General features: G+C 38.6%; 1 protein-coding gene across 2 annotated transcripts in view; it reads right to left on the bottom strand.

Annotated features, from left to right (window-relative positions):
* KHDRBS2 (KH RNA binding domain containing, signal transduction associated 2) overlaps positions 1-21,568 on the bottom strand; it is a 701,478-nt gene that overhangs the window by 545,262 nt on the left and 134,648 nt on the right. For both annotated transcript variants that reach the window (XM_025272535.2, XM_025272543.2), the window contains exon 2: positions 9,049-9,176. In XM_025272535.2, coding sequence (XP_025128320.1) covers positions 9,049-9,176 — 128 coding nt within the window. The remainder of the gene's footprint in view (positions 1-9,048; positions 9,177-21,568) is intronic.

The following is a 21,568-nucleotide window of genomic DNA, read 5'->3' as shown; positions in this document are numbered from 1 at the left end:
GTGGCCAAAGTACTGGACTCAGTCACTCAGTCATGTCCAAATCTTTGTGATCCCATGGACTGCAGCACGCCAGAGTTATCTACCCTTCATTATCTCCCAGACTTTGTTCAAACTCATCTATACTGAGTTGGAGATGCCATCAAACCATCCCATTCTCTGTCACCCCCTTCTACTCCTGCCCTCAATCTTTCCCAGAATCAGGATTTTTTCCAATGAGCTGGCTCTTCTTATCAGGTAGCAAAAGTATGGGAGCTTCAACTTCAGCATCAGTCCCTCTAGTGAATATCCAGTATTGGTTTTCTCTAGGATTGACTGATTTGATCTCCTTGCAGCTCAAGGGACTCTCAAGTGTGTTCTCCAACACCACAGTTCAAAATCATCAATTTTTCGACACTCAGCTTTCTTTATGGTCCATCCATACATGACTACTGGAAAAACCATAGCTTTGACTGATGGACTTTTGTTGGCAAAGTAATGTCTCTGTTTTTTTAATATGCTGTCTAGGTTGGTCATAGCTTTTCTTCCAAGGAGTAAGCATCTTTTAATTTAATAGCTGCAATCACCATCCCCAGTGATTCTGGAGCCAAAGAAAATAATGCCTGTCACTGTTTCCATTGTTTCTCCATTTGTCAATAAATTATGGAACTGGATGCCATGATCTTGGTTTTTTTCAAGGATGGGTTTTAGGTTAGCCTTTTCAGTCTTCTCTTTCACATTCATCAAGAGACTCTACTTCCTCTTCACTTCCTGCCATTAGGATAGTGCCATCTGCATATCTGAGGTTACTGTTATTTCTTCTGGCAATCTTCATCAACTTGAGCTTCCTCCAGCCTGGCATTTTGCATAATGTACTCTGCATAGAAGTTAAATAAGCAGGGTGACAATATACAGCACTGATGTACTTCTTTCCCAATTTGGAACCAGTCCACTGCTTCATGTCCAGTTCTAAGTGTTGCTTCTTGGCCTGCATTCAGGTTTCTCAGAAGGCAGGTAAGGTGGTCTGGTATTCCCATCTCTTTAAGAATTTTTCACAGATTGTTGTGATCCACACAGTCAAAAGCTTAGCATAGTCAATAAAGCAGAAGTAGATGTTTTTCTGGAACTCTCTTGCCTTTTCTATGATCCAAGGAATGTGGGCAATTTGAGCTTTTGTTCCTCTGCCTTTTCTAAATTCAGCTTGCACATCTGGAATTTCTTGGTTCATGTGCTGTTGAAGCCTAGGTTGAAGGATTTTGAGCATTACCTTGCTAGCATGTGAAATGAGTACAATTGTGAAGTATTCTGAACATTATTTGACATTGCCCTTCTTTGGAATTGAAATGAAAACTGACCTTTTCCAGTCCTGTGACCACTGCTGAGTTTTCCATATTTGCTGGCATACTGAGTGCAGCACTTTAACAACATCATCTTTTAGGACTTTAAATAGTTTCTGAAATTCTATCACCTCCACTAGCTTTGTTTGTAGTGATGCTTCCTAAGGCCCACTTGACTTTGCATTCCAGGATGTCTGGCTCTAGGTGAGTGATCACACCATCATGGTTATCCAGGTCATTAAGACCTTTATTTATTTATTTATATTTTTTACAGTTTTCTGTGTATTCTTGCCACCTCTTCTCAATATCTTCTGCTTCTTCTGGGTCCATACCATTTCTGTCCTTTATTGTGCCTATTTTTGCATGAAATGTCCCCTTGCTAACTCTGATTTTCTTGAAGAGATCTCTAGTCTTTCCCATTCTTCTGTTTTCCTCAATTTCTTTGCATTGTTCACTTAAGAAAGCTTTATCATCTCTCCTTGCTATTCTTTGGAACTCTGAATTAAGATGAGTGTATCTTTCCTTTCCTCCTTTGGAGAAATACCTATACCTGGAGGAACAGGTATCTCTAGACCTTAACTTTGTTTTCCAGTCCCCTGTGATGTAAGGGACATCTTTTTTGGTGTTAGCTCTAGGAAGTATTTTAGGTCTTCATAGAACTGCTTCAGTTGCAGCTTCTTTGGCATTATTGGTTATGGTATAGACTTGGATTACTGTAATGTTGTAATGGCTTCCCTTGGAAACAAACCAAGATCACTCTCAAATTTTTGAGATTGTGCCCAACTACTTCATTTTGAACTCTCCCCCCCCCCCCCACTATGAGGGCTACTTCATTTCTTTTAAGGGATTCTTACCCACACTAGTAGATATAATGGTAATCTAAATTAAATTCACCCATTCCTGTCCATTTTAGTCCACTGATCGTTAAAATATCAATGTTCACTCTTGCCATCTTCTATTTGACCACTTCCAATTTACCTTGATTCAATCAATATTTATCCATGTGTTAACATGTATCCAAATTTCATAATTCTTTATGGCTGAATAATATTCCACTGTGTATATACCACATTTTGTGTAACCATGCATCACCTGAGGATATTTGAGTTGTTTCTGTCTTTTGGCACTTGTGAATAATGGTGCTGTGAATATTGATATACAACATTTGGTAACATTTTTAACGTTTTTGGATTGATATTCATAATTTAATTATTGATATACTTGTAAAACCCATATATTTACAGAAAATTCCTCATAAAATGGTAGAAATCTAAATATGTTACCCAAATTTCTTTTGGGTGCTTGTGTGCTAAGTCACTTCAGTCATCCAACTATTTGAGACCCTATGGACTGTAGCCCACCAGGTTCTTCTGCTCATAGTATGTTCCAGGCAAGAATACTAGAGTGTGTTGCTGTGCTCTGCTCCATGGAAAATTTCCTACCCAGGGATTGAATGTACATCTCTTATGTCTCTTGCATTGGCAGGTGGGTTCTTTACCACTAGTGCCATTTGGGAAGCCCAAATTTATTTCAACAACTACTTAAATTTGAAAAAGCAAATAAAAGTCACTCACAACTTTTCTACATGCATCTAATTTTTTTTCAAGTAATTGGTTGTAGTCAGGTCCTAACAGTATTTTAAGTAGTAATAATCCCTTATCTAAATGTTTCTGGAGGTAAGGAGGAGATGCATTAATTTCTATTTCTTGTACCCTTTTTAGAGAAAGTTTTTTCTTCCCACGCCAATCTCAAGGTATTTAATAGTGCTTGAATTTATATCAAATTCACTTGTTTCCATATGTCAGTATGTCCTTCAAAGTCAATAATAATATGAGAATTCATTCAATTTATGATGTAATACCTCTTGATTTTACCAGTGATCTTTCTCCTCTACCCTCTTGAAAATCTATCTACATAAAAATCCATTTCTACCAAAACATCAAAACAAATGGCAGAAGGCCCATCTATGCTCTATTGGGTATAGAAAAATTTACTGGAAGGTCACTGAATTAAACAAATGAACAAAGAAGCACATGAAGACTGGAAAGATTATAGAAGGGGTGTGGGAGTGAAGATCCTTTGGTTCTCAAAGGACCCCTGAGCAAAGATACCTGTTTGGACACAATTCAAAAGGCACTAGATTTTAACTATACTTTTGAAATAGTTTCCAGTTTTACAGTTGAGGGTGAGTGTGAAATAAACTGGAGGAACAGAAACAGCAGTTAAAACAGACTGCAGGTGACCTAGAAGGTGTAGATTCAGAAAAGAAGGTGAGGTCATTTTGTGAAGTGTAAGGACATATTTCATGAGGATGTACTGAGCTCCTAAAAAAGAGGGGAGGGAAAGGCATATTCAACTCAAGATTAAGAACACATGGGTCAAAGAAGACAAGGTTTAAGTGCTGAATGGGCAAATGGTATTTAAATACATGAGATGAGCATTAATTTAAAAGTCATTGCAAAAGATAAACACTAGACAGAATATCTATGCAAATTTCTAAATTTTGCTGGAAAATAGGGTTATTTCAAGTTCCTCTCTATTGAAGAGAATGCACTGTACAAGCACGTTGGAATTATTTTCTTTCTCTCATCAAAAATGTAACACTTCACCTAGGAGAGTCATTATCTTCTCAATTAAGATTTAAATTCACAAGAGATCAGGAAACTGATATGAATGAAACCGAAATCACAAAGACCATCAAATCCTCTTTTCTGTTTCCTTTAGAAACATAAAAAACAACTGATACTATGCAGCTGTCTCCAAGAAAGATAAAACAAGCTTAAGATGTAAGCTACACAGTGGCTTTTAAAAAATCACACTGCTTAGAAAAATAGAGTTGTTTCTAAACTGGTAAGTGTAATTCTGGGTCTGAAATGTGGTTATAGTTTTCACAATTAGTAATGTTGGGTTTATATTAACCATTCTTTTTGTTTTGTTTTGTTTTTGTTTTGTTTTGTTTTTTAATTTTATTTTATTTTTAAACTTTACATAACTGTATTAGTTTTGCCAAATATCAAAATGAATCCGCCACAGGTATACATGTGTTTCCCATCCTGAACCCTCCTCCCTCCTCCCTCCCCATTCCATCCCTCTGGGTCGTCCCAGTGCACCAGCCCCAAGCATCCAGTATCGTGCTTCGAACCTGGACTGGCAACTCGTTTCATACATGATATTTTACATGTTTCAATGCCATTCTCCCAAATCTTCCCACCCTCTCCCTCTCTCACAGAGTCCATAAGACTGTTCTATACATATATTAACCATTCTTAAATGTTCTGATAATTACTTACAAAGTTAGGAAGAAAGAGAGAGAAAAAAAAAACAAAAAACACTCATCCAGGCTTTGGATTTCGGTTTTCAACTTTAGAAGTACAAAGAAGGAAACAGGCAGGCTGTGGAGAATGCTTCCCAGCAGACACAGAAGGCAGTCCCACTTTCTGGGACCAAGCAGGCAAACACAAAATACAGAGCAAGCACAGCGCTTTTGAACATATTTTGGAACTTTAATTTCTGCATCAATTTACATAAGAAATTGATTTCAAAAGCAGCACTGGAGAACATGGCCGCTTTGATCCTAAAAGGGGCCAAATTTGGGGGCTGATTTACACTCCTGGTAGTTTATTGCTTTAAAAAGTTGTAAGTAACTGGAGTTGAGATATGAAAAGTGGGCCTTGGGGTAAACTTAATTGAATAAAATATCTGATAATTTTCAGAGGATTCTGAAGGCAACATCATAAAATGTAATTTTAAAAGACACTGAGCAGCTGAATTGCCCATGTGGATGAACAGGTACCATAATAACAAGCAGACCTCCAGCAGGTGGAATAGCACCGCCTACCTTCTGACACACCTCACTGTGTGCATGCACGTGGTACTCATCCTTCGAGCAGAACAAAACAGAGTGCAGCATCTGACATTTTGTGGATCTTACTTCCCTAGGTACTGTAAGGTGCTTGTTTGTTGAGATCAAGAAATTTTGGCCTTTTTTTTTTTTTTTTTCATTCTTTTAAAATTTTAATTGGGCTACAGCTGATTTACACTGTTGTGATATTTTCTTTTGTACAGAAAAGTGAATCAGTTATGTGTGCTTGCCTATACTCAGTTGCTTAGTCATGTCCAGCTCTTTGCAGCCCCATGAACTGTAGCCCGCCAAATCCCTCTGTCCATGGGATTATCCCATGGACAAGAATACTGAAGTGGGTTGCCATTTCCTCCTCCAGGGTATCTTCCTGACTCAGGGATCAAACCCACATCTCCTGTATCAGCAGGCATATTCTTTACCACTGAGGCACATGGAGATCCTATGAATCATATATCCATATATCCATTCTTCTTTACATTCTTTTCCCATGTAGGACATTACAGAGTATTGAGTAGAATTCCCTGTACTATACAGTAGGTTCTTGTTGATTATCTATTTTTAATCTATTTTATATATAGTCATGTGTACATGTCAATCCCCATCTTCAAGGATGAATATGTCTTCATTAATACCAAATTTATACCCCAAGGTTCAGTTTTGTTCTTTTTCTGTATATATCATCACTTTGCATGCCTACACTAAATTATAATGCCATCTTTGAAGACACTTTCAAAAACAACTAAACTCAATACACATATTTCAAACACTACAAACAACATAAAAAGCCATGACCAAGTTCACATGTGCAAAGTTCACAGACAAAAACAGTGAGTTACAGCCACCAACAACCTGATAGAGACTGCATACTGATTCTAAGGTGTGTAAGAGTTGGAAACATCCAGATTTGAAAAAAAACTAAATTTATATTGGACTATAGAGTACATCTTTGGATTCAGATAGAAAGAGCTAATGTTAAAGGTGGTGAATTTTCCACATGAATCTCAGGATCATAGAGTAACATAATGATTGATGTTGCCTCCTTAGAGACATGATTATGAAGAAATAAAGGCTCTGATTCTAAAACATTTTCAAATGTAAATAACAGATGTATAAAGTCTATTTATTTACTAACCTTACTACAAATAAAAACATTGAAAACAAGAAAAGCAGTACATGAAAATAATTTGGTAACATAGCACATTTTCTCCAAATTAAGTGATTAATCACAAAACACTAGATAAATCATTCTTAATGTGTTTGTAAAGCATTATGTTTTTTATTATTTAAAATCTTAAACTTCTCTTAATTCTTTGACTTACTGAATTAAATCAGCAAATTAACTTGAATTAGAGTCTAACCGAAAGAAAATCTATCCAAAAAAGGCCAAATAGTAAAATTAGGATAAGGCCATTTCCTCAAGCATGCCCCTAATTCTTCTTTGCTCTTTGTTTGGGAGGACAGTGTCATTGCCACATGGACTGTCAGTCTGCACAGCAGGTGTCAAGGGCAGAGACAGCCCTGGAGGAAGTTGAGAAGGCAATCCTAGCCATGATGAGATACAAAGAGTAAGTCACTTTTTATTTTAAAAGAGTGAAACTTGAACCCATAAATACTGTTGTGTGCTGCTAAACAGTTCACAGGATCACACCACACTACATGTGCTACAGCTTACAGTACACAGCAAACACAGCTCAGGATGAGTGCTTATAATCTTACCCCACAGCAGAGAATCATCACTTTAGAAATAATATACCTTTATCAAAAGATTGATTTTAATTTTATTGTTACAGTATAAAAAGCAAAAACAAATGTAGGTCGAGTTGATAGATGATTGTGTTTGTCAGTATTCTTTTTTATGTAAAAGGTTCTAATATATGAAATTCGTATCATTCATAAATAATTTAATTTGGCATTATATTCATAGAAACTGTACATTTTCTAAGGCATACATTGTTATTTGATAATATTCCATAAAACTATTAATCATTAGGGGCTATTATTTTTCATAATCTTCCACATTATACATGAAAAAGTAATGTAAAATGTGAGCACTACGGGGAGGGAGGAGGGAGGAGGGTTCAGGATGGGGAACATGTGTATACCTGTGGCGGATTCATGTTGATATATGGCAAAACCAATACAATTTTGTAAAGTTAAAAAATAAAATAAAAAAATGCAAAGACTCACAAAAAATAAAGGATTTAAAATAACATCAAATTTTAAAAGTATTCCATCACTCACACCATCATTTAGCATTATTTAGGGCTTCAAATGCCAGCACATCTTGATCAGAGATTCAGAGCTGCATTTTACTGAGAAGCAGATACTGAGTCTATTACAAGCTTTTCCATATCCAAAGAATAGATAAGGATTATCCCAAGAAACAGTATCAAGTAATATATATATTTAAATATATGATTTCAAGACTGAAGCTGTACTCCATCTAGACTTTAACAGTTTTAATTAACCAAGTTCCTTTAAAGAGTTACATTTTCCTTAAGACCCTATCATATTTCTACTTTATTTCATTATTACGTAAAATTTTTCATGTACATTTCTATGACAGTCCAACTTGATATACATTAAAGCAATTGTAAATTTAATAAAACTTAAATTACAAATACCGGAGAAGGCAATGGCACCCCACTCCAGTACTCTTGCCTGGAAAATCCCATGGATGGAGGAGCCTGGTAGGCTGCAGTCCATGGGGTCACAAAGATTCAGACACGACTGAGCGACTTCACTTTCACTTTTCACTTCTATGCATTGGAGAAGGAAATGACAACCCACTCCAGTGTTCTTGCCTGGAGAATCCCAGGGATGTGGGAGCCTGGTTGGCTGCCGTCTATGGGGTCGCACAGAGTCGGATACAACTGAAGTGACTTACCAGCAAATTACAAATACATATTCATTGTATGTGCTGATCTTGCAATAGTGTAAGTCTAGCTCAAAATAAGCACAAAATCCAAAAGCTTACATATCCAAAACCTCACCTGAAAGTTAAAATGGTTTGATGTGCTGTTAACAGTTTATCTTATTTGAAATAATTATAAACACACCTTCTACTTAATTATATTTACCAAAATTTATCATATTAGAAGCCATTTGGTAAACTATAGCATTTATTTCTGTACTCTTTCTTCTTAGGATAATTACATGGGCTTTGCTTCACACTCTTCAGAAAGTTAACTACCAGCTTAAGTCTTTGAGTTTCCATTTTTCTGCTTAGGTAATTTACTTGGAAAAAAAAAAAATAAGAAACTGTTTTCAACCACTGGAATATATGAACATAAATAATGAAAGCAAGCCATTGAATGCTATATTTTATAATCATGATTCTGGTGATAAAAACATCATGTAATGACAAAATATCTAATGAAAAGTTATTTTCAAGAGAATAATATCATAATCATTATATAAATGGACCCTGAATATAGAAGAGTAGAGGTTACAACCCAAGTGTCTAATAAAATTTATATTACCTTCCTAGATAAAAAGATTCTCAGCTATTTCCTCATGCTGTATATTTTGTGGAATTAATTCTACATTCTTATAATAAAATGTACATTTTAACATGAGCCAAAACATTATTGATTGAGCATATTTGGACAAATTGCTGAACTACTTACATGTTAAATGATGAAAATATCTAATTATGTTTCCTATATTCACAGAATAAAGTGTTGCACCCATCAGTAGAAAATTATTATACGTTCAAAGAGTTTTCCTTCTTCTATGTTAGTATCATATATTTGTATATATTAATAAAATGAAGATTTGCACATTTATTTCATAAAGGCAATGAATAAAACATCATCTTATTTTCATCATTTTTTTTAATTCAATGAGGTTAAAAAGCATATATTGTAGTACCTTTGGATACTGTTTGACAGGAATCAATACCCTTTCTGAGAGCTTTATATTTTTGTTGCTGATGACATCAAGATATTTCTCTTCTTCATCTTCATTTTTTCCATCAGGACCTTGAAATTTTTCAATTTCTGAAAACAAAATTCACAAGAAAAACATTAAATGAAATGTGAAGCCATTATAAATACGCTGGTTGTTCTTATTACTCCTCTTATTAAATAAGATTTTGAAGAATCTTGAAAAAGACTGAAACAGCACCTTGGTGAACCACATCAATGCCACTATTGTCTGTACAATGATCTCTTCTCAACTGAAACTAAAAAGCAGTGATTGAAGATATGACTAATGCGAAAAAAAAAAAAGTGAAGATATGGTCTAATGTGAAAAAAGGATGCATCTGATTAAAATTTAACATCTTCCAACAAAATTTGAGAAAGAATATACCCTTGAAATATTTAAAAATATTTAAGCAAGCATAAATTTCCTAGGACGAATGAAGAGAACAAGTATATTTTGAGGTTAAATTTTTCATTTTTATTCAAAATTGTTCCTAAGAAAACATAATTTAAAATAGAAAGCATTCATTATCTATAATAGAGTAGTATAGATGAATAGAGATAAGTAGTAAAGAAAAGGCAGAGGAAAAAGAGATCAAATTGTCAACATCAATTGGATCAGCTGGATCATTGAAAAAGCGAGAGAGTTCCAGAAAAACATCTACTTCAGCTTTACTGACTATGCCAAAGTCTTTGACTGTGTATCACAACAAATTGTGGAAAATTCTGAAAGAGATGGGAATACCAGACAACCTGACTTGACTCTTGAGAAATCTGTATGCAAGTCAGGAAGCAACAGTTAGAACTGGACATGGAACAAGAGACTGGTTCCAAATCAGGAAAGGAGTACATCAAGGCTGTATATTGTCACCCTGCTTATTTAACTTATATGCAGAGTACCTCATGAGAAATGCTGGGTTGGATGAAACACAAGCTGGAATCAAGATTGCAGGGAGAAATATCAATAACCTCAGATATGCAGATGACACCACCCTTATGGCAGAAAGTGAAGAAGTAAAGAGCCTCTTGGTGAAAATGAAAGAGGAGAGTGAAAAAGTTGGCTTAAAATTCAACATTCAGAAAACTAAGATCATGGCATCCAGTCCCATCATTTCATGTCAAATAGATGGGGCAATAGTGGAAAGAGTGAGAGACTTTATTTTTGGAGGCTCCAAAATCACTGCAGATGGTGACTGCAGCCATGAAATTAAAAGATGCTTGCTCCGTGGAAGCAAGAAGCATAGCTTGACCAACCTAGACAGCATATTAAAAAGCAGAGACATTACTTTGCCAACAAGGGTCCATCTAGTCAAAGCTTTGGTTTTTCCAGTAGTCATGTATGGATGTGAGAATTGGACTACAAAGAAAGCTGAGTGCCAAGCATTGGTGCTTTTGAACTCTGGTATTGGAGGAGACACTTGAGAGTCCCTTGGACGGCAAGAGAGATCCAACCAGTCTATCCGAATGGAAATCAGTCATGAATATTCATTGGAAGGACTGATGCTGAGGCTGAAACTCCAATACTTTGACCACCTGATGGGAAGAACTAACTCATTTGAAAAGACCCTGATGCTGGGAATGATTGAAGGCGGGAGGAGAAGGGGATGACAGAGGATGAGATGGTTGGATCTCAACACTGACTCACTGGATATGAGTTTGAGTAAACTCCAGGAGTTTGTGATGGACAGGGAATCCTGGCATACTGCAGTCCATGGGGTTGCAATGAGTTGGACACAACGGAGTGACTGAACTGAATTGAACTGAACTGAACTGGGAGATAAATAGTATGATACCATATACCCCAAACAAACTTAAATACAATTAAAAAGGGGATATCATGAAATAGTCCTATAAAGAATTAAATCTGTAATTGATGTCACTCATATTCATCAACATGAAATTACCTACCTAGAGGTTTAAGAAGAACTGGTAATTTTCCCTATAAGAATGCCCCCAGGAGAAGAAGATGGCATAGAGTAGGCGGATGTGGAGTGCATCTCTTTCCAGGGATACATCATGAACCCACCTTCAGATACAGAAATGCATGCAGAACATCAGCTGAGAGCGGGCAGCAGTGCCTGACCAGTGAAAAAGAAAACATAGATCCACACAAAACTTGGTGGGACAAAGGAATTAGGGGGGACTAATTCTAGGACTGGACCTGCCTTCGGCAGTGGGGGGAACTGAACAGCAGGGGTCCAATCCCCACAGAGGGGCAATTGTCTGAGTCAGAAGAGAAACATTTAAGGCTGAGAGTGAAACAGTTGATCTGTGGCAGCCTAAGTGGAATGAGAATCAGACAGTCCTTGCCACAGTCATTCATACACGAGGCAGGAACAAGGGTCTCCCGGAAGCGGCAGTGACTGGGAACTGTAGTTTAGGGATTGTGGAGCAGTCCCAGGGCGAGGGCTGCTGTTGACTGTGGAGAGATGGATAGAGGGGATGCAAGGGAGAAGACCGTGGTTGGAAATGCCAATGGAACAAAGCTAGGCAGCCATGGAAGTCATACAGATGAGTGACGCGTAGGAGGTGGAGCCATCACCATAGCCTCTCTCTCTCCACACGAAAGTATCAGCAGCTGAACATTAGAGAGGCTGGCCCACCAAATGCCTGACACACTGAACTACAGAGCAGGACCCCACCCATGGTGCTCCTTTCAGTGACTGATGGGCCAAACTACAGAGTAGAACCCAAGTGGGGGGCCCTTCTCTGCGACTGACACTCAGAACAACAGAGAAGGACCCCAGGCAAGGGAATCCTCTAAATGCCCGAACGGGTGGATCTACAGAGAAAGACTGGCCAGAGAGGTCTTCCAATCCCCAGCTACAAGAGGCTCGAAAAAAAGACTCTGATAGGGTCATAACTCCTGCCACAGAGCCAGTCTGTGTCCCTGCACACTCTTCGCCACCAGGGTCCCCACAAGCCAAGAAGCAGCACCACCTTCATGCTCAACTCTCACTGGGGAAGAGCTGCCACAGGCAAAAAAAAAAAAAAGAAGTCTTGTGTTTATGCACGCAGAGTCACTTCAGTCCTGTCTGACTCTTTGCAACCCTGTAGACTATGGCCTGCCAGGCTTCCCTGTCAGAGAAGGGGTTCCCCAGGCAAGAATATTGGGGCATATTGGCCAATACTGGTTGCCATAGGCTTCTTAGAGCACTGTATTTCTTGCTAACCTAGCCACCAACCCCCTCTGAGTACCTGGTGCTGCCAAAACCCCTGTGATCCAAGCAGCTGCACCATCTCCACACCTGGCCCTCACAGAGGCAAACCCAAACCCTCCAGAGTAGTTTAAGGAGCTAATCCCAAGTAGACAACCCACATGCAGAAGTGGAAATAAAATCACAATTGAAACCTGGGAGCAGTTTGGCTAAGGAAGAAGATCCAAAACCTTCAGACCATCTGTACAAGCTACAGATCAGACTCTGTGCCTATGGAATATCTAAAAGGACATTGAGAGCCCCCACAAAAGAAAATGCACTAGCTCTGATAACAGTGGACATTGGAAGCGAGAACACAGAGGAGTAGGACCAGATTAGAATCTGAGCAGCCTCCACAGGAGGTCTAGAGATCAGCACAGTGTTGTAGGGCATCCTAGGAAGGTGAGGTAGACTGTTATTCCCAGCGAGGGAAAGCACTCTGACAGCAGTGACTCAAGAAAATAATTTATTATTCTTATTTTTTTGACGTGTTTTACAGATTCTTTTGGATTTTTTGCCTTCCCCTCACCCCCGTCTTGTAATTGTTGATTTTATTGGCACTGATAAATCCGATTAAACTTTTGAGCTTTTTTTTTTGTTTCCCCCCAGTCACATTTTTTATTGTTGCCATAAACCTCTGCCTCTACGTTGGGCTTCTGCAGATCTGTGGAGCTTCTCTCTCTCTCTCTCTCTCTCTCTCTCTCTCTTTTTTTTTTTTCTCTCCTTTTAAAATTTTTTAAACCAATTAATATTTTTTTCTAATTTATCCCTTTGTTCGATTTTCCTACTGTTCTTTTCCCCTTGCAGCTAAACTTTAACATATATAAATCTTCCTTATCTACCTCTATTTAACTGTGCACCATGCAGAAGCTCTGCGGCTGTGATGGACCACGAAGAAGCATGGTGGACCACCCAGAAATGACGCTGAGAGCAGCTACCCCACGCCCAAGGTCAGGGGCGGTGACCTAGAGCGCCAGGCTGCAATGGTGCAGGAGCAGCCCAAAGAAGCTATCCCATGTCCGAGGTCAGGGGCAACAGCCAAGAGGAGCTACCCCACGTCCAAGGAGTGGCAGCTGTGTAGGTACAGGAGGGTTGGGAGGAGCTACTCCATATTCAAGGTCAGGAGAAATGACCACGTTCAAGGTAACATGCAGCGGCAGCACTTTGCTGGAGCAGCAGTGAAGAGATATTCCATATCCAAGGTAGGAGAAACCCAAGTAAGATGGTAAGTGTTGCGAGAGGGCATCAGAGGGCAGACATACTGAAATCATAATCACAGAAAACTAGCCAATCTGATCACGCAGACCACAGCCTTGTCTAACTCAATGAAACTAAGCCATGCCATGAGGGGGTCACCCAAAATGGACGGGTCATGGTGGAGAGGCAAACAACTTCAGTATTCTTGCCTTGAGAACCCCATGAACAGTATGAAAAGGCAAAATGATATGATACTGAAAGAGGAACTCCCCAGGTTGGTAAGTGACCAATATGCTATTGGAGATAGGTGGAGAAATAATGCCAGAGAGAATGAAGGGATGGGGCCAAAGCAAAAACAATACCCAGTTGTGGATGTGACTGGTGATAGAAGCAATGTCCAATACTGTAAAGAGCAATACTGCATAGGAAACTGGAATGTTAGGTCCATGAATCAAGGCAAATTGGAAGTGGTCAAACAGGAGACAGCAAGAGTGAACGTTGACATTCTAGGAATCAGTGAACTAAAATGGACTGGAATGGGTGAATTTAACTCAGATGACCATTATATCTACTACTTTGGGAAAGAATCCCTTAGAAGAAATGGAGCAGTCATCACGCTAGCCACTAATGCTGAAGAAGCTGAAGTTGAACAGTCTTATGAAGACCTACAAGACCTTTTAGAACTAACACCCCAAAAGATGTCCTTTTCATTATATGGGACTGGAATGCAAAAGTAGGAAGTCAAGAAACACCTGGAGTAACAGGCAAATGTGGCCTTGGAATACGGAATGAAGCAGGGCAAAGGCTAACAGAGTTTTGCCAAGAGAACGCACTGGTCATAGCAAACACCCTCTTCCAACAACACAAGAGAAGACTCTACACATGGACATCACCAGATGGTCAACACCAAAATCAGATTGATTATATGCTTTGCAGCCAAAGATGGAGAAGCTCTATACAGTCAGCAAAAACAAGACCGGGAGCTGACTGTGGCTCAGATCATGAACTCCTTATTGTCAAATTCAGATTTAAATTGAACCAAGTGGGGAAAACCACTAGATCATTCAGGTACGACCAAATCCCTTACGACTATACAGTGGAAGTGAGAAATAGATTTAAGAGACTAGATCTGATAGACAGAGTGACTGAAGAACTATGGACGGAGGTTCATGACATTGTACAGGAGAGAGGAATGAAGAACATTCCCAAGGGAAAAAAAAATGCAAAAAAGCAAAATGCCTGTCTCAGGAAGCCTTACAAATAGCTGTGAAAAGAAGAGAAGTGAAAAGCAAAGGAGAAAAGGAAAGATATACGCATTTGAATGCAGATTTCCAAAGAATAGCAAGGAGAGATAAGAAAGCCTTCCTCGGGATAAATGCAAAGAAATACAGGAATACAACAGAACGGGAAAGACTAGACATCTCTTCAACAAAATTAGAGACACCTAGGGAACATTTCATGCAAAGATGGGTTCGATAAAGGACAGAAATTGTATGGACCTAACGGAAGCAGAAGATATTAGGAAGAGTTGGCAAGAATACACAGAAGAATTACACAAAAAAATCTTCATGACCCAGATATCATGATGGTGTGATCACTCACCTAGAGCCAGACATCCTGCAATGTGAAGTCAAGTGGGCCTTAGAAAGCATCACTACAAACAAAGCTAGTGGAGGTGATGGAATTCCACTTGAACTATTTCAAATACTGGAAGATGATGCTGTGAAAGTGCTGCACTCAATATGTCAGCAAATTTTGAAAACTCAGCAGTAGCCACAGGACTGGAAAAGGTCAGTTTTCATTTCAATCCCAAAGAAAGGCAAAGCCAAAGAATGCTCAAACTACCTCACAATTGCACTCATCTCACACGATATTAAAGTAATGCTCAAAATTCTCCAAGCCAGGCTTCAGCAATACATGAACCGTGAACTTCCAGATGTTCAAGCTGGTTTTAGAAAAAGCAGAGGAACCAGAGATCAAATTGCCAACATCTGCTGGATCATGGAAAAAGCAAGAGAGTTCCAAAAAAGCATCTATTTCTGCTTTATTGACTATGCCAAAGGCTTTGACTGTGTGGATCACAATAAACTGTGGAAAATTCTTTAAGAGATGGGAATAACACACCACCTGACCTGCCTCTTGAGAAACCTGTATGCAGGTCAGGAAGCAACAGTTAGAACTGGACATCAAAGTTATATTACTTGCTCCGCCTTCAAATTAAACTTTTAGTTTCTAAGAAAAAATGTTTCCTCCTTTTTGAATTTGAATGCAGAATCAAATCTTTAATGATTAGTGCTAATAAAATGGAGTACAATATAGTAGAATAATAAACTCTCTCAAATCTATCTCATAAATAACTGATAAAGACCACTTTATTTTAGGGCTTCAGCAGTGGCTCAGGGTTAAAGAATATGCCAGCAAAGGTGGAGATGCTGGAGACTTGGGTTCAATCCCTGAGTCAGGAAGATCCCCTGAAGGAGGAAATGGCAACCCACTTATAATATTCTTGCCGGGAAAATCCCATGGACAGAGAAGACTTGTGGGCTACAGTCCATAGGGTCACAAAGAGTCAAATAATATTGGGCAGTCACTCCCTCACCACTTTATTTTAAAATCTTTTTTTATTTAAAAATTTATTTAAAAATTTATTTATTTAAAAATTTAATATTCTGCATTAATAACTATTAAATCAACAATCTCTACTAATTTAAAATTTTTTGAACTCTGTTTGTAGTTTTTGGAGTCAAATTTGAGTGCTAAAATAGCTTTGTCACTTGCTGTGGTGGTTTAGTCACTAAGTCATGTCTGACTTTTGCAACCCCATGGACTGTCATGCCTGACAGTCTCCTCTGTTCATGTGATTTTCCAGGAAAGAATACTGGAGTGAGTTGCCATTTCCTTCTCCAGGGGATCTTCCCAACACAGGGATTGAACTCAGGTCTCCTGCATTGCAAGCAGATTCTTTAATGACTGAGCTATGAGGGAAGTCCCTCTTCCTATTAAGCAAGTTAATTAGCCTCAGTTACTTCTTTTTTTATTTTTTTGAGTAAAGTACATCTATCAAGTGATGGCATTATGTGAACTAGCATTTTGTATCTACTTCTCTGGCAATAATTATCACATTGTTTTGAGGTCATAATGTTTCATATCTGTCTCTCTATATATTATAAACTGAACAGAAGGTTTATTTTAATTAATTTCATGGCCTCTGTACTTAGCCCAGTGACTAACAAGATAGAAATTAATCTCTAAGCCCTGTGTTTTTCACCAAAGAAAAATGAAATGGGTCATTTCTTATAAGTCAGAGCTTAAATGATAAGAGGGATAACCTTCAGTTCAGTTCAGTTCAGTCACTCAGTTATGTCTGACTCTTTGTGACTTCATGAATTACAGCACACCACGCCTCCCTGTCCATCACCAACTCCCAGAGTTCACTCAAACTCACGTCCATTGAGTCCATGATGCCATCCAGACATCTCATCCTCTGTCGTCTCTCGGGAGCCACTTTAGGCATTACTGACAAAATGGAGGCATGGCCCCAGCCCCCTCTCCTCATTCCTCAGGCACGGACCTGGGATGAAGGAGTTAGGCCTTGTAATTCTGACTTGTTTTTTCCTCTTCTTGGCTGAGTTGACTGAAAAGGAATATTAAGGTGCTTACTGTTCTTGAGAGGAGCATGAGAAGGCACAAAGCCTTCTGCAGCTGTGCTCAGAGAATAATTAATAAAGTTAATCATTGACATTTGTTTAAGGACTTTTACAAAAGAGTGTTCCAGGATGAGCACATAGGCCACAGCTTGAGGCCATGGGACGGATTGCTATCTGAAGCCTATTTGTGAGGAAAATGTTTATGGCAGAGGAATTTACTGAATTTAGGGCTTAGAAATAATTAAAATAGTTAGAAGTTAAAGATATAAGGAATGTTGTAAAGTTAGCATATTTTACTATAGCTTATAGAAGTTAGGATTTTTTAGAGACACTATAGCTAGAAGCTCTTTTAAGAGATAGTGAGCTCAGGATGTTAGGCGCAAACAGGATTTAGGAAGATAAGTAGTAAACTGAGGAATGTAGCATGAATTACAATGTAATCACAAGTTAACTATAGGACACATAAGAGGAAGTAGATAATAGATGGTAAAGCTGATTCCGAGAGAATCACTGAAGCAGGAACTCTGTTTGAAGAGCAACAATGATTTATGGAGATAATAAATCTGGGTGAGGGGGAACTGAAAATGTCAAACCTCTGACCTAATGTTTTTGTAAAAGTATAACAGATAATCTTGAACTTGAAATAAATAGGCAGTCCAAGAAAACTGAGAGGCTGCCTCATTTTTCTCGCCAACATTGTCCATCTCTTCAGGTTGATTCCCTGGCTGCTGGAGCTGGACTTCAGCAGTTGTCCCCTTTTCCTCCTGTCCCCAATCCCTCCCAGCATCAGAGTCTTTTCCAATGAGTCAACTCTTTGCATGAGGTGGCCAAAGTACTGGAGTTTCAGCTTTAGCATCATTCCTTCCAAAAAACACCCAGGACTGATCTCCTTTAGAATGGACTGGCTGGATCTCCTTGCAGTCCATGGGACTCTCAAGAGTCTTCTCCAACACTACAGTTCAAAAGCATCAGTTCTTCAGCACTCAGCTTTCTTCACAGTCCAACTGTCACATCTATACATGACTACTGGAAAAACCATAGCCTTGACTAGACGGACCTTTGTTGGCAAAGTAATGTCTCTGCTTTTGAATATGCTATCTAGGTTGGTCGTAACTTTCCTTCCAAGGAGTAATGGTCTTTTAATTTCACGGCTGTAATCACCATCTGCCGTGATTTTGGAGCCCCCCCCAAAAAAATTCTGACACTGTTTCCACTGTTTCCCCATCTATTTCCCATGAAGTGATGGGACTGGATGCCATGATCTTCGTTTTCTGAATGTTGAGCTTTAAGCCATCTTTTTCACTCTCCACTTTCACTTTCATCAAGAGGCTTTTTAGTTCCTCTTCACTTTCTGCATAAGGGTGGTGTCATCTGCATATCTGAGGTTATTGATATTTCTCCCAGCAATCTTGATTCCAGCTTGTGCTTCTTCCAGCCCAGTGTTTCTCATGATGTACTCTGCATATAAGTTAAATAAGCAGGGTGACAATATACAGTCTTGACATATTCCTTTTCCTATTGGAACCTTACATGTGAACAATGATGGCAGGAAAGCAGATGTAAATAATGGATCACTCAGATACAAGGTCAGCAGATCGAGTGGATAACTTAAGACATGGGAAGTGGTTCTTAAACATGGAATAATATGTTCCTTTTCATTGTAGGCAAGAATATTTCAGATCCACTGAGGATAAATTACTAGTAAAAATTTGCAAGTAATTTAAACCACCTACACAAGTAATTATTTTGGTGAATGAAATAAAAATGGTAAAATTGATTATAAAATAATCAAAGTGGTTTTCAACAAGATACATCATAATACAGTTAGCTATTTTAATTACTATTAATGCATTTTAAGACCCTGAACATACTAAAACTGAAACCATCAGATACCACTCTGCCCTAAGTGTCAGCTCACCAGTCCTCTCCCCACAGAACATACAGCTCCCAGGGAGCTCTGTTCAGGCCCCCACCTATCACTTACTTCTCATGTCATACATTCAGTCAGTACATTTCAGCCCTCACACCAGGCATGTCCTAACCCTGTGGCTGTGAACAAATCAATGTTGCACTCTGGGCCTCATCTTTTCCTGCTCACAACCCATCCACCAGCCCTTAAATGGCATTCAAATTTTATCAAATCTTAGTATATTCTAAACTTAACAGACCTCCTGACACAGTATTGTACCTGTCACCTGTTAGCTGTATAGCACTTGGCATCAGGGATGATGATAGCTATTGCTTTCTACAAAGTTTCTATATGCCAAGAAGTAGTCTAATTCTTTCCCTTAGCTAGTTCATTTAATCATTTTACTTAAATTTTCTGTCACGCTGAACACTTCTAAAAATGGGTTTAAAATCTCCATAAAGTTCTTGTGAGGCTTAAATTAATCAAGTCATTAAAATAACTTAGAGCATTACATGCACATAATAAAGGCATGATAGCATGATAAATGTTAGTTATTATCATCCTATTTCCTTGTACTTGCAGCTGGACACAAGCCTTCATAGAACTCTATCCCATTATTCAAATGTAAGACCATGAAGCCAATGTTGTATTTCACATGATTACACCATGTATTCAGGGACACTTAACATGAGGGTAAATCCATTAATCATACTTAAAAGTTTGCTGAATTAGACTAATAACATATTGTTCTTGTATTGTTGTGAGAAGTAGTGTCTGACTATTTGAGACCCCGTGGACTGTATCATGCCAGGCTCCTCTGTCTTCCACTATCTCCTGGAGGTTGTTCAAATTCGTGTCCATTGAGTTGGTGATGCTATCTAGCAATCTCATCCTCTGCCACCCTCTTCTTTTACCTTCACTATATCCTAGTATCAGGGACTTTTCCAGTGAGTTTGCTCTTTGAATGAGGTGGCCAAAATATTAGAGCTTCAGCAACAGTTCTGCCAAGGAATATTCAGGGCCGATTTCCTTTTGGATTGGCTGGTTTGATCTCCTTGCAGTCCAAGGGATTGTCAAGAGTCTTATTCAGCACCACTAATTCAAAAGCATCAAATTTTCATATCTAAGCCTTTTTTTCAGTACAACTCTCATATCTTACATGACTACTGGAAAAACTATAGCTCCGACCATATGAAATATGTCACCAAAGCGATGACTCTGCTTTTTAATATGCTCTCTAGTTTTGTTATACTTTCCTTCCAGGGGCAAGCATCATTTAATTTCATGGCTACAGTTAATGTCCACAAAGATTTTGGAGGCCAAGAAAATAAAATCTGTCAATGCTTCCACTTTTTCTGTTTCTATTTGCCATGAAGTGATGGGACAAGATGACATGATCTTAGTTTTTTGAATGTTGAGTTTCAAGCCATCTTTTTTACTTTCCTCTTTCAGCCTCATCAAGAGGCTCTTTAGTTCCTCTTCACTTTTTGCCATTAGAGTGGTGCATATCTGAGGTCATTGATATTTCTCCTGGCAACCTTGATTCCAGCTTGTAATTCATCCAGCTCATCTTTACATGTACTAAACATAGAAGTAAAATAAGCAGGAAGATGATATATAGCCTTTACGTACTGCTTCCCCTATTTTGAATCAGTCCATTGTTCCGTGTCCGGTTACAACTGTTGATTCTTGTCCTACATACAGGTTCCTCAGGAGACAGGTAAGGTGGTCCAGTACTCCCATTCCTTTAAGAATTTTCCACAGTTTGTTGTGATCCACACAGTCAAAGGTTTTAGCGTAGTCAATGAAGCAGAAGTAGATATTTTTTTCTTGAATTCCCTGCTTTCCTCATGATCCAATGCACACTGGCAATTTGATTTGTTTCCTCTGCCTCTTTGAAACGTAGCTTATACAACTGGACTTTTCAGTTCATGTACCCCTGAAGCCTAGATAGAAGGATTTTAAGCACAACCTTGCTAGCATGTGAAATAAGCACAATTGTACAGTAGTTTGAACATTCTTTGGCACTAGCTTTCTCTGAGACTGGATTGAAAACTTACATTTTCTGTCCTGTGGGCACTGTCAGAATATTTCAAATTTGCTGAAATATTGAGCACAACACGTTAACAGCACCGTCTTTTAGAATTTTCAATAGCTCAGCTGGAATTCCATCATCTCCACTAGGTTTGTTTGTAGTAATGATTCCTAAGGCCCAACTGATTTCACACACCAGGATATCTGGCTCTAGGTGATTGAACACACCAGTGGTTACCAAGGGCATTAAGAACTTTCTTGTATAGATCTTCTGTTTATTCTTGCCACTTCCTCTAATCTCTTCTGCTTCTGTTAGGTCCTTACTCTTTCCATACTTCATCATGCCCATCCTTGCATGAAATGTTCCCTTGAATCTCAAATTTTCTTGAAGAGATCTCTAGTCTTTCCCATTCTATAGTTTTCCTCAATTTCTTTGCATTGCTCATTTAAGAAGACCTTCTTATCTTCCTTGGGCTTCCCTTG

This window comes from Bubalus bubalis, chromosome 2, assembly GCF_019923935.1.
Source record: "Bubalus bubalis isolate 160015118507 breed Murrah chromosome 2, NDDB_SH_1, whole genome shotgun sequence".
Lineage (NCBI taxonomy): Eukaryota > Metazoa > Chordata > Mammalia > Artiodactyla > Bovidae > Bubalus > Bubalus bubalis.
Note: the sequence above shows the minus strand (reverse complement) of the source record. Positions and strands in the feature narration are given on the sequence as shown.